The following is a 15,323-nucleotide window of genomic DNA, read 5'->3' as shown; positions in this document are numbered from 1 at the left end:
ACCGCAGGAGCTGCTGGACTTCGGCTTCATACTGAGACTCTTTCTTGCCTGATTCTGGCTTTCCTGGAATTTGAGAGCTTGATCCTTGTCAGTTGAGGGTCTATCCCAACTGGTATAAGAACTCAAAGACTGAGAACATTATATTAGAGTAATCTGTGACTAGCACAGACTGTTGGAATATTATTGCTTAATTAGTTTGCTATATTTGTTTTAGATTAGGAAGAAAGAAAATGTTAGTAATTTGGGTGCTTTTGTTGTTTTCTACTCCTTGCCTCCTTGTTCCTAATACCCCAACTCGCTCCAACCTTTGGCTACACTCTGTCCAGGAACTAATTAGCCAGGCAAAGATTACTTCCCCTTGTATTGTGTTTTCCCGATTTTCTCCTTACACTACAGATGTCCCAGCTGTTCCTGTGCCGCTTACTGCTCTTATACCTTCCTACTTTTCGAGTTCAGGCCCTTGGAGCCAGGATTATACTTGGTGGTCCTTTTATAATGCTACCTCCCCCTCTGAATCTTCTCTAAGGCCAGTCTTTACGTCTCCCTATCCAGTTTCTGGAGTGTTTTGTTTAACAAGAAACATCTCATCTGTTCCTCCCATTTCCTGTAACTATACCAATGTTCTCCCAGAGAAGGGGGAATCTGTGTGGGTAGTCTCTCCAGGTACTCCTATGTGCCCTACTACCGTACCTGCAGATTATGACCCAGGTGATTATCTGGCTCCTAACCGTACCACTAAGAGGACTATAGTGTCCAAGCTTATTTTCTACTTTCATAAGTCCCCGGGGTATGAAGAGTTTATAACAAATGAGCAGCCTGTCACAATTGGGGATTGGCACCTATGGTGTGCAAAGTCTCCATTTCGTCTTCGTTCCCCCTGGGATAGGGGCTCGCATTATGGGCATCCTAAGTACCTTGTCCAGTCTGAGCCGACATTTATTGGGAACTTCCCTCACCCTCTCCTTGGTCATTACTGGCTCTGTGATAATGTCCTCCACATGATTCTTCCCCCCACGTATGATTTTTGTGTATTGGTAACCTTGAATTATTTTCCTAAAGTTATTCCTCTTCTCAGGCCACCATCCCCGCACCGCTCTAAGTGAGAGGCTTTGTCCTTACCCTCCTCCGTTGCTACAGAGGATGAGGCGATTGAATTAGCCCTCCAGTATATCAACTCTACTTATCCTCTGACTAAAAAGAGACTTGTAGCCCTTTCTGCCACGGCCTGGATTCCCCTCAAAATTGCAGAGCTGGCTATAGCCGGAGAGAGAGCCTTGGGGGGGGGGGGGGGGGGAGGCAATGCATTACTCTCTCCAGGAAAAAAAAAATTTAAATGATCCCAGGTTCCAATCTAATTCATGTTTAATGTGGGATAATATGCCATAAATAAATATAAACTTTTAATGTTGAGCACCTGATTCTCAAAGTGGACATATTCCAAACACTATAATGAAAATAAAATGTTTTTTTTCTCCCTTTGTTGTCTGGTGACTTTGTTTTTCTGATCATGCTGGCCCAGTATCCGATTCTGCTGCTATCTGTCCTCTTAACTCCGTTTCCAGAGCTTCCTTTCCATTTATTTCTTTACTTTCCTCCTTCCTTTCTTGCTCTACATCCGTAAGTAAAAGCTGGGTCCTCTGCAGACTTGACTGTCCAGTGGATCCAGCTTCTGCCTATTTTCTCCATCCATGTGCTGTTTTTCTCCTCTCTTCCTTTCCCTTCATATATCCTTCCTCTCTCTTCCCTCCCCTCCATCCATGTCAGCATTTCTTCTCTCTCCCTTTCCCTCCATCCATGTGCATCTCCTTCCTGTCTTCCCTTCCTTTCCCTCCATGTCCAACAATTCTCTCCCTGCCCTCCCCTCCATCCACCCATGTCCAGCAACCATCCTCTCTCTACTGCCCTTCCTTCCATCCACCTATGTCCAACAACTCTCCTCTCCCCTGCCCTCCCCTCTATCCACCCATGTCCAGCAACTCCCCTGCCCTCCATATCCAGCAATTTCTCCTCTCTCCCTGGTCCTTGTCCTCCCATCGATGCTCCTCTCTCCCCTTTGACCATCTCCCTTACCCAGTCTCCTAAATTCCTCCCCCATCTTTCACCCACTTCATTAGTCCCCCATTCCCCATACTCTGTACTTACCACCCCTCCCAGTCCCATCCTTCCCTCTGCTGAATAAAGAAGACAACGTGGATGCAGACAGTGAATGGCGACGGCTGCGCAGGGGAGTAGAAACAGATTTTTAAAAAATGGCTTCCTTCTGGAGTTGCGGCGGCACTAAAAGCATAAAGCAGCGAAGCTCTTGGAGTCCGTCCTTCGCTTTCCGTTTCCTGCCCTCTCAGCGTCCCGCCTTCCTTTGATGTCATTTCCTTTCGGGCGGGAAACGGAAAGCGAAGGACGGACTCCAAGAGCTTCGCTGCTTTATGCTTTTAGTGCCGCCGCCCGCCAGTTCGCCGCTGCTGCAAGTCTGGAGAGATCAGTTGGGTCACTGGGCCTGGGTTAAACCTCTCCAGAAGTCATCCACCGACCTGACCTGTCACGCGCCCTCCCAGCCTTTAGGGAGCGCGTCGAGCGTTTGCTGGGCGAGGAATGAGTCGATGCTGCCATACTTCCTCCCGACCTCCAGAGGCCGCTCGCTCCCCGGCTCCTACGGCGGCAACGAGTCTGTGACGTTTGCGGAAGTGCTGCTGCTGGCCCCGGCCTAAGCGCCAGAGAGTCCGGTTACGGTGTTGCGCTACATTTACTTATGTATTAATTTGTATTAGCGTTATACCTGCTGCTATGGAGAGACAGGCGCCCTTTGCTTCCTCCGTGATAGGGGGAGCGCGGCAACAACAACAACCCCAACATCTGTATCCGCAACGGCAACATCTGCATCCACAGCAGCAACAACAACCCGCTCAGCATTTGTATCTAGAGCAGCAACAACCCCATCTTCATCCACCACAGCAGCAAAACCCCCAGCATTTGCATCCACAGCAGCAAAACCCCCAGCATTTGCATCCACAGCAGCAGCAGCAACCGGCTAAACATCTGCATCCACAACAGCAACAACCCGCTAAACATTTGTATCTAGAGCAGCAACAACCCCAGCATCTTCATCCACAGCAGCAACAACAACCCCAGCATCTGCATCCACAGCAGCAACATCAACCTGCTGAATACCTGTATTCACGACAGCAACAACCTCCTCAATGTTTGCACGCAGAGCGGCAACAAACACCTCCTCAACATGTGCACCCTGAGCAGCAGCAACGACCTCCTCAATATCTGTATCCACAGCAGCAGCAACCTCGTCAATATTTGCATTCTCAGGAGCACCAGCAGCGTCCTCAAAATCTGCAGCAGGAGCGACCTCAACATGTGCACTCGCAACAGCAACGACCTCCTCAACATCTGTATCCACAGCAGCAGCAACAACCTCATCAATATCTGCATTCTCAGGAGCACCAGCAGCGTCCTCAAAATCTACAGCAGCGGGAACAATCTCAACATCTGCACTCACAACAGCAACGACCTCTGTGTCCACCGCAGCAGCAACCTCGTCAATATCTGCATTCTCAGGAGCACCAGCAGCAGCAACAACCTCAACATCAGCATCCACAAAAACAAGCTCATTTGCAGCATCATACAACACAACTTCAATTTCCTCCTCCTAAGCAACACCCCTTGCAGCAACGTACACATCCTGAGCAACAGTACTCTGGCCATCATGGCCAGTCACCACTTTTGACAGGTACACATAGCCCAGACTTTCTCAGTCCAAATGAAAACCAGGCCCTCTTCCCAGCCCCGGGGGGTAGTTCTTTGCGTGGCCAACAAGGACAACCTCCTCCACCTAGACTTGAAGCTTTCTCAGCTGTACACATACCAAGGGCAACAGAAATAAGCTCTGAGTTCAAAGGACTTAATTGTTCAGGCAGCTCTTTATGCAGTAATGCTGAAGTGCAGAGGAGTGATTCTCTCTCACCTTTACTTCCTCCTAGTCCAGTGATGAGCGACCTTAAGCAGCAAGCTTTCCAGAGGAGTTTACAAAGTGATCATCTATTCCCTCACCCAGACAAGCCACCAGTGCAAACAAACCTTCCATTTCCTCAGCCAGAGAGGCCACCAGTGCAAACAAACCATCCATTCCCTCGGCCGGACAGAGCACCAGTGCAAACAAACCATCCATTCCCTCAGCCAGACAGGCCACCAGTGCAAACAAACCATCCATTCCCTCAGCCAGACAGGATACCATTGCAAACAAACCATCCATTTGTTCAATCAGACAGGCCACCAGTACAAACAAACCATCCATTCCCTCAGCCAGACAGGCCACAAGTTCAAACAGAACTTCGGTTCCCTCAGCCAGACAGGCTACCAGTACAAACAAACCATCCATTCCCTCAGCCAGACAGGCCACAAATTCAAACAGACCATCCATTCCCTCACACAGACAGACCACCAGTGCAAAGCAGCTATCCATTCTCTCACCCAAATAGATCTCAAATGCACTGGGAAGAGAACCCTGAGCTTCTTACTGGACAGAAAGCTTGGATTAATGAAGACAGGCTGATGTTTCCTTCTGAAGAGGGCGGAGATCAGAGCCATTTGCAAGATGAGCAAGATAAGCAATGGCTCTCTAGCTTTCTGATAAATAGAAGAAAGAAAGTTCACCCCATTGTAAAGACAGTGGGCTCTCCTTCTGTGAGTGAAGTTCGCAAACTAGTATATGGTGCCTTGAGGCTGGTTTCAGAGCTCACTGTGGCATGTGAAGAATTAAAGGAAATGACAGAGAACGGGACAGCTTGGTCTGAGACCTACCTGAAAGCTACCAACATTTACAAGGACGTAGATGAGAAAATGAAAATCCTTAATGAACCTGGTTACATAGAAGGGGTTAAAAAGAAGCTGGAGAAGATTAAGAAGAAAAGGTTACGGCTGCAGAGAAGAAAGCAAGAAACACCCGAGGGAAAAGAAGATGCAACTAGATCAGCCGAAAGGGAAGCTAAGATTGACAAGTGGAGAATGAAGTGTATCCAAGAAGTAGAAGAAAAAAACAGGGTGTGTGTTCCGTAAAATGACTTGAGTATAGTAACCAGTGGACTGGTGCCTTTAGTTCTCTGTGGCAGCCTAAGTGAGATTGAGCAGCAAGGAAGATAGACACCTGCAGCTAAAAGTAACACTTGGCGGCAGCTTTGTGGCATGTTCATATAGGGGGAGGTTCAGAAAGGGCATCACAAATTGAGCAAGTATTCTGTAATGGCAAAGTTGGGTTCTGAAGCCATTACAGAATACTATCACAAGTCAATATTTGAGCGCCAAACTTTTAGGTGTGAGCATTTATGCCATGTCAAAGACTGGTATAAATTCTTGTGCCTAAATACTGTCAGTTGTGTGTGCATTCTGTTAACCTCTGACCCGTCCATTCGCCTCTCATGTTAACTTCCCTTAGGCCTGTGTGCAGTTACATGGGTAACTGCAAATTAATGCCAGTTACGGGTCATTATTGACAGTTAAAACCAATTAGCGCCTGCTTAATTACTACTACTACTACTTTTCATTTCTATAGCGCTACTAGACGTAGCAGCGCTGTACACTTGGACATGAAGAGATAGTCCCTGCCGGACAGAGCTTATAATCTCATTAGGACAGACAAACAGGACAAACGAGATAAGGGAATATTAAAGTGAGGATGATAAAATAAGGGTTCTGAACAAAGAGAATAAGGGTTAGGAGTTAAAAGCAGCATTAAAAAGGTGGGCTTTTATCCTAGATTTGAAGACGGCCAGAGATGGAGCTTGACGTACCGGCTCAGGAACTCTATTCCAGGCATATGGTGCAGCAAGATAAAAGGAACGGAGTCTGGAGTTAGCGGTGGAGGAGAAGGGTGCAGATAAGAGAGATTTACCCAGGGGAGGAGTGTAGGGAGAGATGAGAGTGGAGAGGTACTGAGGAGCTGCAGAGTGAATGCACTTGTAAGTCAGTAAGAGGAGTTTGAACTTTATGTGGAAATGGATAGGAAGCCAGTGAAGTGACTTGAGGAGAGGACTAATATGAGCATAATGACACTGGCAGAATATTAGTTGTGCAGCAGAATTTTGAACAGATTGAAGAGGACAGAGATGGCTAAGTGGGAGACCTGTGAGATGCAAGTTGCAATAGTCTAATTAAGTTAGGTGCTATTCTTTCATGTACTGTGCAACTTTGTGCCCAAGTTTATAGAATGAGGGGGAGAGTGAAAAATCACTGCACGTGGGAAAACTCTTTCCTTCGCTAAATAAATATTAAAAGATAAATTATCCCTGCCGCCTACAGATTCTATAAATAAGTGCTGCTGGACCTATTTTAAATACAAAAACAAGCCGTTTTAATGTGCCTATGTTCATTCAGGGCTATTTATTTTATTTACGTCAATTTATATACCGTATCTTATTGCTACTGCAAGACAGAACGGTTTACAATTAATGCTCAGTACTCGCAGCGTGGCAGAAAATGTGAGGGCCAGGATTGTACGGGTCAGTCCTGAGGCTTCTTAAGCAATGCTTGGTGTTCTCAAAGTGCAGCTGTTCAGGACTTCCACACTGACCCACAATAACAAGAAACTCAAAGGCTTCCCTTCTTTTGTGCAAAGTGGTTAGGCCAGTGGTTCCCAAACCTGGTCCTGGAGGCACCCCGGCCACTCAGGTTTTCAGGATACCCACAGTGAATATTCTTGAGAGAGATTTGCATGCACTGCCTCCACTACATGCAAATCTCTCTCTCTCTCATGAATATTCATAGTGGGTGTCCTGAAACCTGACTGGCCAGGGTGCCTCCAGGTCCAGGTTTGGGAACCACGGGGTTAGGCTGTTAATCTGTGTATTTTGTGAGTGTCCAAGACAAGCATTGGATTCTCACTTAAAGTGCATTATTTCTGTAAGCTGAGAAAAATGACCTATAAAAACTGTAAATAAGGTAGAGATGGAGAGTCTAGCAAATGAGCATCCAATTTATCCTGAGGGCCTGCGATCAGTTCTTATTGCCAGTGGTGTTGCAGAGCCTTGTGAAATGTTTAGAAAGTCTGTGCAAGAGCTTCGAGGCAGGCAGAGGGCAGCCAAGAAAAACCTAGAATTGTAGTGAAAATAATTAGTAAGTAATTTCCTCCTACAGTAGTTAATGCTATATTAGACAACTGTGGGAGTCAGTTTAGCTGATGATCTTAAGTTGGTAAATGTAGAAAGACTTACGGTTGCCAGCCGGGCTCTGGTTTGCCCAACAGGGTGAATCCAGTCCTGGGTGTATCTTATTATAAGCAGGAAAATTACAAGTCCTTGCAAAAGGAAGGGAAGGGGCAGGTCAGGGTGGTATGAACCCAGGACTGGATTAGCTCTGTTGGATGAATGTGCAGTTGTCCGGCCACCTTTGATGTACTTCTTTAAGGAAACCAGCATGTGGCCTCAGTGTATGGCTGAGATGTGAATAACAAATCAGGGAAAAAAAAGTTTGCTTGTTTGCTTTAGGAACGTGAGCTGAAAGCTGCAGCAGACAGCGTTTTGTCTGAAGTGAGGAAGAAACAGGCTGACACAAAGAGAATGGTGGATGTGCTGCGGGCCTTGGAGAAGCTCAGAAAACTTCGGAAAGAAGCTGCAGGAAGGAAAGGTAAATTGTTGTACTACCAGGTACTTAAAGCAGCTACGAAGCCAACGTTTATGGGACAATGCTTTCCCATGGGTTTTAAGTGTATTAGCAGCCATGTGTTGGATGCTGGCAGGGTGTTTAACCTTCAGCAGGCATCCTGGGTGCTGGCCAGCAGTGTTGCCAGATGGGAAAAAGTTGTCACATCCAAAGCCAGCCCAAAACCGCACAAAGTCAATTGCATGTGAATGACATCATTAATAAATATTAATGAGTCCATTTGCATACAAATGATGTCATTAAGCCTGCCTCCATGGGGCTTCTACTGGCCACGGCCATGGGAAAACCAGCTGGCCGCAGGGGGAAAAAAACTGCAGTGGGCGAAAAAAAATGCCAGCGGGGCTTAAAAAAGCCGCCCCAAATCCCGCAACCCGCACGCGGCGTGAAAAAGCCACAGCGGCTCGTGGAAAGGAGCCCAATTGGGCGAGAAACCCGCAGCCCTGGCAACATCACCCTGGGTTACTTTTGCTTTTTTGACAATGTGGTTTCCGAGCCAAAGAGAGCTTCTTTCTGGAGATCACGAGCTGTAACTTGTGTGAGGCCTTTGATGAAAGACTCCATATCATTTACTGTTACTTGCAGGTATCTCTCCACCTCCGTCAGCTGATGAAACCTTTGAGCAGCATGTGGCCAGGTTGCGAGTGCTGATCAGGAAGCGCACGGAGCTGTACGATGCGGAAGAGAGAGCCCTGAGAGTCATGCTGGAGGGAGAACAGGAAGAGGAGCGAAAACGGGAACAAGAAAAGAAGCAGAAGAAAGAGAGAGAGAAGCTGTTACAGCAGCAGCGGGAAATCAACAGCATCTTGTTCGGGAATCCTGGTAAGTTCCCGGACTCTGCACATCCCTCTGCCTAAATGATCAGCCCCTAGAGAGCAGTGAATTCTGCTCTTTTACACGGGACAGGTAAGTAACTCATGAGATGCCTTTTTACAGACACATGACCCTGTAGTACGCCACAGCCAACCTGGGAGCTGAGTGAGTTGAAATGTTTGTGTGACGCTGTTCCACAAGGAGTAATAAACATCACTTTCTATAGTAAATCCGAAAGATGTCTTTCCACTCGGAGAACACCTCTGTGGAAGCGCCATCAATACAGTGGGGGAAATAAGTATTTGATCCCTTGCTGATTTTGTAAGTTTGCCCACTGACAAAGACATGAGCAGCCCATAATTGAAGGGTAGGTTATTGGTAACAGTGAGAGATAGCACATCACAAATTAAATCCGGAAAATCACATTGTGGAAAGTATATGAATTTATTTGCATTCTGCAGAGGGAAATAAGTATTTAATCCCTCTGGCAAACAAGACCTAATACTTGGTGCAAAACCCTTGTTGGCAAGCACAGCGGTCAGACGTCTTCTGTAGTTGATGATGAGGTTTGCACACATGTCAGGAGGAATTTTGGTCCACTCCTCTTTGCAGATCATCTCTAAATCATTAAGAGTTCTGGGCTGTCGCTTGGCAACTCGCAGCTTCAGCTCCCTCCATAAGTTTTCAATGGGATTAAGGTCTGGTGACTGGCTAGGCCACTCCATGACCCTAATGTGCTTCTTCCTGAGCCACTCCTTTGTTGCCTTGGCTGTATGTTTTGGGTCATTGTCGTGCTGGAAGACCCAGCCACGACCCATTTTTAAGGCCCTGGCAGAGGGAAGGAGGTTGTCACTCAGAATTGTACGGTACATGGCCCCATCCATTCTCCCATTGATGCGGTGAAGTAGTCCTGTGCCCTTAGCAGAGAAACACCCCCAAAACATAACATTTCCACCTCCATGCTTGACAGTGGGGACGGTGTTCTTTGGGTCATAGGCAGCATTTCTCTTCCTCCAAACACGGCGAGTTGAGTTCATGCCATAGAGCTCAATTTTTGTCTCATCTGACCACAGCACCTTCTCCCAATCACTCTCGGCATCATCCAGGTGTTCACTGGCAAACTTCAGACAGGCCGTCACATGTGCCTTCCGGAGCAGGGGGACCTTGCGGGCACTGCAGGATTGCAATCCGTTATGTCGTAATGTGTTACCAATGGTTTTCGTGGTGACAGTGGTCCCAGCTGCCTTGAGATCATTGACAAGTTCCCCCCTTGTAGTTGTAGGCTGATTTCTAACCTTCCTCATGATCAAGGATACCCCACGAGGTGAGATTTTGCGTGGAGCCCCAGATCTTTGTCGATTGACAGTCATTTTGTACTTCTTCCATTTTCTTACTATGGCACCAACAGTTGTCTCCTTCTCGCCCAGCGTCTTACTGATGGTTTTGTAGCCCATTCCAGCCTTGTGCAGGTGTATGATCTTGTCCCTGACATCCTTAGACAGCTCCTTGCTCTTGGCCATTTTGTAGAGGTTAGAGTCTGACTGATTCACTGAGTCTGTGGACAGGTGTCTTTCATACAGGTGACCATTGCCGACAGCTGTCTGTCATGCAGGTAACGAGTTGATTTGGAGCATCTACCTGGTCTGTAGGGGCCAGATCTCTTACTGGTTGGTGGGGGATCAAATACTTATTTCCCTCTGCAGAATGCAAATAAATTCATATACTTTCCACAATGTGATTTTCCGGATTTAATTTGTGATGTGCTATCTCTCACTGTTACCAATAACCTACCCTTCAATTATGGGCTGCTCATGTCTTTGTCAGTGGGCAAACTTACAAAATCAGCAAGGGATCAAATACTTATTTCCCCCACTGTATATATAAATGGCGAGTGTCGTACTCACTCGCAAATGCGCAGTAGAGACCCTCTCTGCCCCGCCCCCGCGTCAATACGTGATGACGGGGGCGGAACAGAGAGGGTCTCTACTGCGCATTTGCGAGGGACACCGCCGTCGCTAACGCTCCCCCCACCCGGAGTCGCCGCCGCCGCCACCCACCTTTCACCCGGTCGGGCCCTCGCTCCGCTATTGAAACAGCGAGGGCACACAGCTCTGCTGAGCTGCCGTCGGCCTTCCTTCTTCTTCTCTGCCTGTGTCCCGCCCTCGACGACGTTACGTCACACGAGGGCGGGACACAGGCAGAGAAGAAGAAGGAAGGCCACGGCAGCTCAGCAGAGCTGTGTGCTGCGTGCCCTCGCTGTTTCAATAACGGAGCGAGGGCCCGACCGGGTGGAAGGTGGGTGGCGACAGCTCTGGGGAGGGGAGGGCAAACTCGGGGAGTGGCAGCGGCGAACTCGGCGGCGGGGTGGGGGGCCTTTCAACCCCCCCCCCCTTCCTATACTAGCCCGTTTTTACGGGCTGAAAGGCTAGTTCTTATATGTTGCAAAAACCTGTAAAGCACTCCAGCCGTATAATAATTTTTAAAAAATGTGTGCTGTGCAAAAAAACTCATAATAATAATGATTCTTATAAAAGGAATTTTATTTTAGTGTGGTGGGACCATCATGTAAAGGGCAGTGATTCATATGAATGCATCAACTTCACTTGATGCTTGTTTGTGCCTGTTCGTGCTGCCTCCAGAGTCTCTAATCACGGTCAGCACTACTTACACAATATAATTTCTCTCAATCGATATCTTAAGAGAACCAGACAACTGGTAGCACTATTTTAGACTGTAACCAAGACAAAAAGAGACCAAGGAAGCGCTTCCTGGGGTTAACACAGGTTTATTTAATTATCCAGAGATTAGGATAAAAAAAATAAGAAAATATTCAAGTATAGTCTAGTATAGAAAAGAAGAGAAAAAAACATGAAAGGACAATGGAAATGATCAGGTCAGGCTCTCCATCCCCTGGCATGGGGCAGAGTGCACTAGACACTGACCAACTTCTTATCTGGCAAAGACATAATATATAGAGTTTCTTTTCCCTTACAAGACAAAAAGGGAGCACAAGGGGGAGGGGTTGTCACACCCCCTTAATTAGCACCTTACAGTCAGGATCTCTAGTATCAATAAAATACACAGCATCTGTTTATATTTCCTTTTGAAGATGCATTTGGTCTGTTGTCCAAATGTTTTGGACATACATTTCTCAAACCTTTAATTTAATATCTCCCCTATTCTAAAAGAGGAGACAAAAGTTTACTGCTTCCAGTTGCTATAGAGGTGTTAGGTTTCTCTTGTCAATAGAACTATTGCTTTTGACTCCAGGGACCAGGGAGATAGTGTTTGAATTGTTCTAGGCAGAGAAGGAAACAAGGTGTTACCTGATTGTGGTTGTAAAAGGGTAATTCTGTCCTGGATACTAGCCTTACTTCCAAGGGCATGGGAAAGAATTCTGTCTCTTGGCCATATTCAAAGGGAGAGATTCTTCCCCTTCTGCAATAATATTTTCTTATCCAGTCCTTACTACAGGATTTCTATCTCTCTCTCCTCTGTCAGCCCTGCCACCTACACCTGGAACTTCCTTTGATCTGCATCCTAAAAGTCTCTCAAAGGCTAATACACACATTCATTTGAGGAGCTCATTGTCTTTCACTTGCTTGGTCAGAGGAAGGTGGGGGAAAGAGGTGGGGAGTACTTGCTTCACCTGGCCTGCTTAATATCATTGTAATTTACAGAAAAAAGAGACATTTCCACTTCTCATCGTCTGTACATTAATTCTTAGATATTAGATACTTAGCAGCACTGAAACTGCTTGGTTCAGGCCTTCATGAGTACAATGTACACCTCCACCAACATGCTGAACACAGCATCTCATCTACTGCTTTAATCTTACTGTAATCATAAGTCTCAAATTTTCTATAAAGACATTTTTAAAACAGTCCTTGAACAAGACTGAGCTTCTTATCTTTCCCCCTAAACCAACCTCTCCTCCTCCCCCATTCTCTGTCTCTGCGGGTAACACTCTCATCCTCCGTGTCTCATCAGCTCGTAACCCGGGGGTTGCCTTTGACTCCTTCTCTGCACATAGACTGCTAAAACCTGTCGTTTCTTTCTCTATAATACCACCAAAATTTGTCCTTTCCTTTCTGAGCACACTACCATAACCCTTATCCACACTGTTATCACCTCTCGCTTAGACTATTTCATCTTGCTTTTCACAGGTCTCCCACTTATTATTATTAGCATTTGTATAGCGCTACCAGACGCACGCAACGCTGAACACCTGATAGAAAGAGACAGTCCCTGCTCAAAAGAACTTACTATCTAAGTAATACAGACAAACAAGACAGTTATGGGTGAGGGAAGTAATGGGTGAGAAGGGAGGAAGGGACACTTAGCCATCTCTCTTCAATCTGTTCACAGTTCTGCTACACGACTAATATTCCGCCAGTGTCATTATGCTCATATTAGCCCTCTCCTCAAGTCACTTCACTGGCTTCCTATCCGTTTCCGCATACAGTTCAAACTCCTCTTATTGACCTATAAGTGCATTCACTCTGCAGCTCCTCAGTACCTCTCCACTCTCATCTCTCCCTACATTCCTCCCCAGGAACTCCATTCACTGAGTAAATTTCTCTTATCTGCACTCTTCTCCTCCACCGCTAACTCCAGACTCCGTTCCTTTTATCTTGCTGCACCGTGTGCCTGGAATAGACTTCCTGAGCCGGTACGTCAAGCTCCATCTCTGGCCGTCTTCAAATCTAAGCTAAAAGCCCACCTTTTTGATGCTGCTTTTAACTCCTAACCCTTACTCACTTGTTCAGTACCCTTATTTTATCATCCCCACCTTAGTAATTCCCTTATCTCTTATTTGCCCTGTTTGACTGTCCTAATTAGGTTGTAAGCTCTGTCGAGCAAGGACTGTCTCTTACGTGTTCAAGTGTTCAGCGCTACGTACATCTAGTAGCTCTATAGAAATGATAAGCAGTAGCATGGCTATATGCTATGTCAAAATTTCAAAGCATCACAAGAATTCCCTTTAAAAAGTTTTTTTTCTTTTAGAGAAAGTGCACTTGCATTCTCCCTGATTACTCTAGGGTTAATTTTGCCGCAGCATATAGCAATGTCCTGATGCAGAGCTTTGGCTCAAAACATGATCGCGTCAGCTTTTCTGTGGAATCGTATGTGCTGTACCCTATTGTCAAGGAACAGATAAGTCCTTTGTATACGTTTTAAAAAATATTTTTTGCACAAAGTAATGTTGGAGGCTAAACGATCTAAGACGGTTTTAAATATGTCTTTGTGATATTCAAGCCTTCACTTCCTTTAAGATACTGCTCCCCAGTACCTCTCCACTCTTGTCTCTCCGCTGTGCTGATAAATCTCTCTTGTCTGTCCCCTTCTCCTCTACTGCTACTTCCAGACTCTGTTCCTTTTACCTCGCTGCACCTCACGCCTGGAATATACTTCCCGAGCCTGTACGTCTAGCCCCGTCTTTGGCCGCCTTTAAGTCCAGGCTAAAAGCCCACCTCTTTGACACTGCTTTTGACTCCTAGTCACTACTCACCTGCCCTGTACCCCACCTCTTTAATTCCCTTACCTCTTAGTTGTTCTGTCTGTTTACCTGTCTTATTTAGATTGTAAGCTCTTTCAGCAGGGACTGTCTCTTTCGTATATGGTGTACAGCGCTGCGTATGCCTTGTAGCGCTATAGAAGTGATAAGTAGTAGTAGATACATTCTTGTACATGGGCCATGGCTTTTCACTCATGTTTATATTCCTGCCATCAGCGAATCTGTGTTCTGCTGCTGTTGGCATTAAGTGTCTGTATTCTGCATTTTCACAGCTGTTCTGTCTCACCCAGTGTTTCCTTATCTATCTGCTCCTGTCCTCTGTTCTGTATGTTGAGAGACCAAATTGAGCAGACACTGCAGAGCAAAACAGAGGAACTCTTTCTTTTCAGCCCTAGAAGAAAAATACAGCAATTTTAGGGGGGAGGGATTAAGGCAGAGAGCAAGGAGGGTCTTCGCTGTGCTATGTGAGCTCCAGATTTTCTTCCCATTCCTCCTCTAGGAGCTGGTCTTGACAGCAGGCCAAGGATTTTATTTGGGGGTGTGAATGTTGAACTGAAACAGCCCCAGGCCAGCTGTAACTCATTGTGAAGGGGAAGGGGGATAAATTTCAGGTGGATACTGTCTCCTCTGCATCTCCCTGAAGGCAGCAGTGGTAGTGCTTTTTTCTCCAGGATCCATGTTTTGCAGTAGGTGTATGAGGATATTATTATTATTACATTTGTATCCCACATTTCCCCACCTATTTGCAGGCTCAATAGGGCTTAGGGTTCAGATGTAGATGGAGAACCATAAAGGGGGTGAAATTGTCTGGTGCAGCAGTACAAGAGGCAAGAGAGTTGGTAGCAAGGAGGTGGGTGAATGTGAGTGAGCCTGAGGAATGGAGCTGAAGGTGAATGGTGCATGTGAAAGAAACCCAGATATCATGTTGGGGTGGGAAAGTCATGGTGATAGTGTGTGGGAGAAAGGCAGAGGTGGTGAGGGGAGGAGTGGAAGACGGAGAGAGGAAAGGTACACACACACTCACACACCCTCTCTCTTTCTCTCTAAAGGGGTGATAGACCAGTGAAGGATCTTGGGGATAGATGCAGGGGGAAGACTGAGGGTCAGAATGGATCCAAGGGAGGGTGATTGGAAGAGCATGACAGAGGATAATTGGGGGTGACAGAGTCAGCCAGTGGAGAAAGAAGAACGTCAGAGAGGAGAGTAAGAGGGGATGGCTGTTGGGGGGGATGGAGACTGATGGAGGAGAAAGCTAGTCAGGAGGAGATGGAGAGCTGAAAGGGATGGGGAGAACCAGAGGGTGAGGGATGGTAAAGGAAGAACAGGAGGAAGGTGT

At 46.6% G+C, this 15,323-nt stretch overlaps 1 protein-coding gene across 4 annotated transcripts in view; it reads left to right on the top strand.

Annotated features, from left to right (window-relative positions):
* The first annotated feature begins 2,383 nt into the window (after positions 1-2,383).
* LOC115459925 (ataxin-2 homolog) overlaps positions 2,384-15,323 on the top strand; it is a 28,999-nt gene continuing 16,059 nt past the window's right edge. For 2 of the 4 annotated variants that reach the window (XM_030189760.1, XM_030189763.1), the window contains exons 1-3: positions 2,384-5,046; positions 7,485-7,623; positions 8,242-8,478. In XM_030189760.1, coding sequence (XP_030045620.1) covers positions 2,782-5,046; positions 7,485-7,623; positions 8,242-8,478 — 2,641 coding nt within the window. In that variant the 5' untranslated portion in view covers positions 2,384-2,781. The remainder of the gene's footprint in view (positions 5,047-7,484; positions 7,624-8,241; positions 8,479-15,323) is intronic. The other 2 variants (XM_030189761.1, XM_030189762.1) reach the window with 2 other exon arrangements.

Source organism: Microcaecilia unicolor, chromosome 1 (assembly GCF_901765095.1).
Source record: "Microcaecilia unicolor chromosome 1, aMicUni1.1, whole genome shotgun sequence".
NCBI lineage: Eukaryota > Metazoa > Chordata > Amphibia > Gymnophiona > Siphonopidae > Microcaecilia > Microcaecilia unicolor.
The sequence above is the reverse complement of the archived record's forward strand: the minus strand, read 5'-3'. Positions and strand labels throughout refer to the sequence as shown.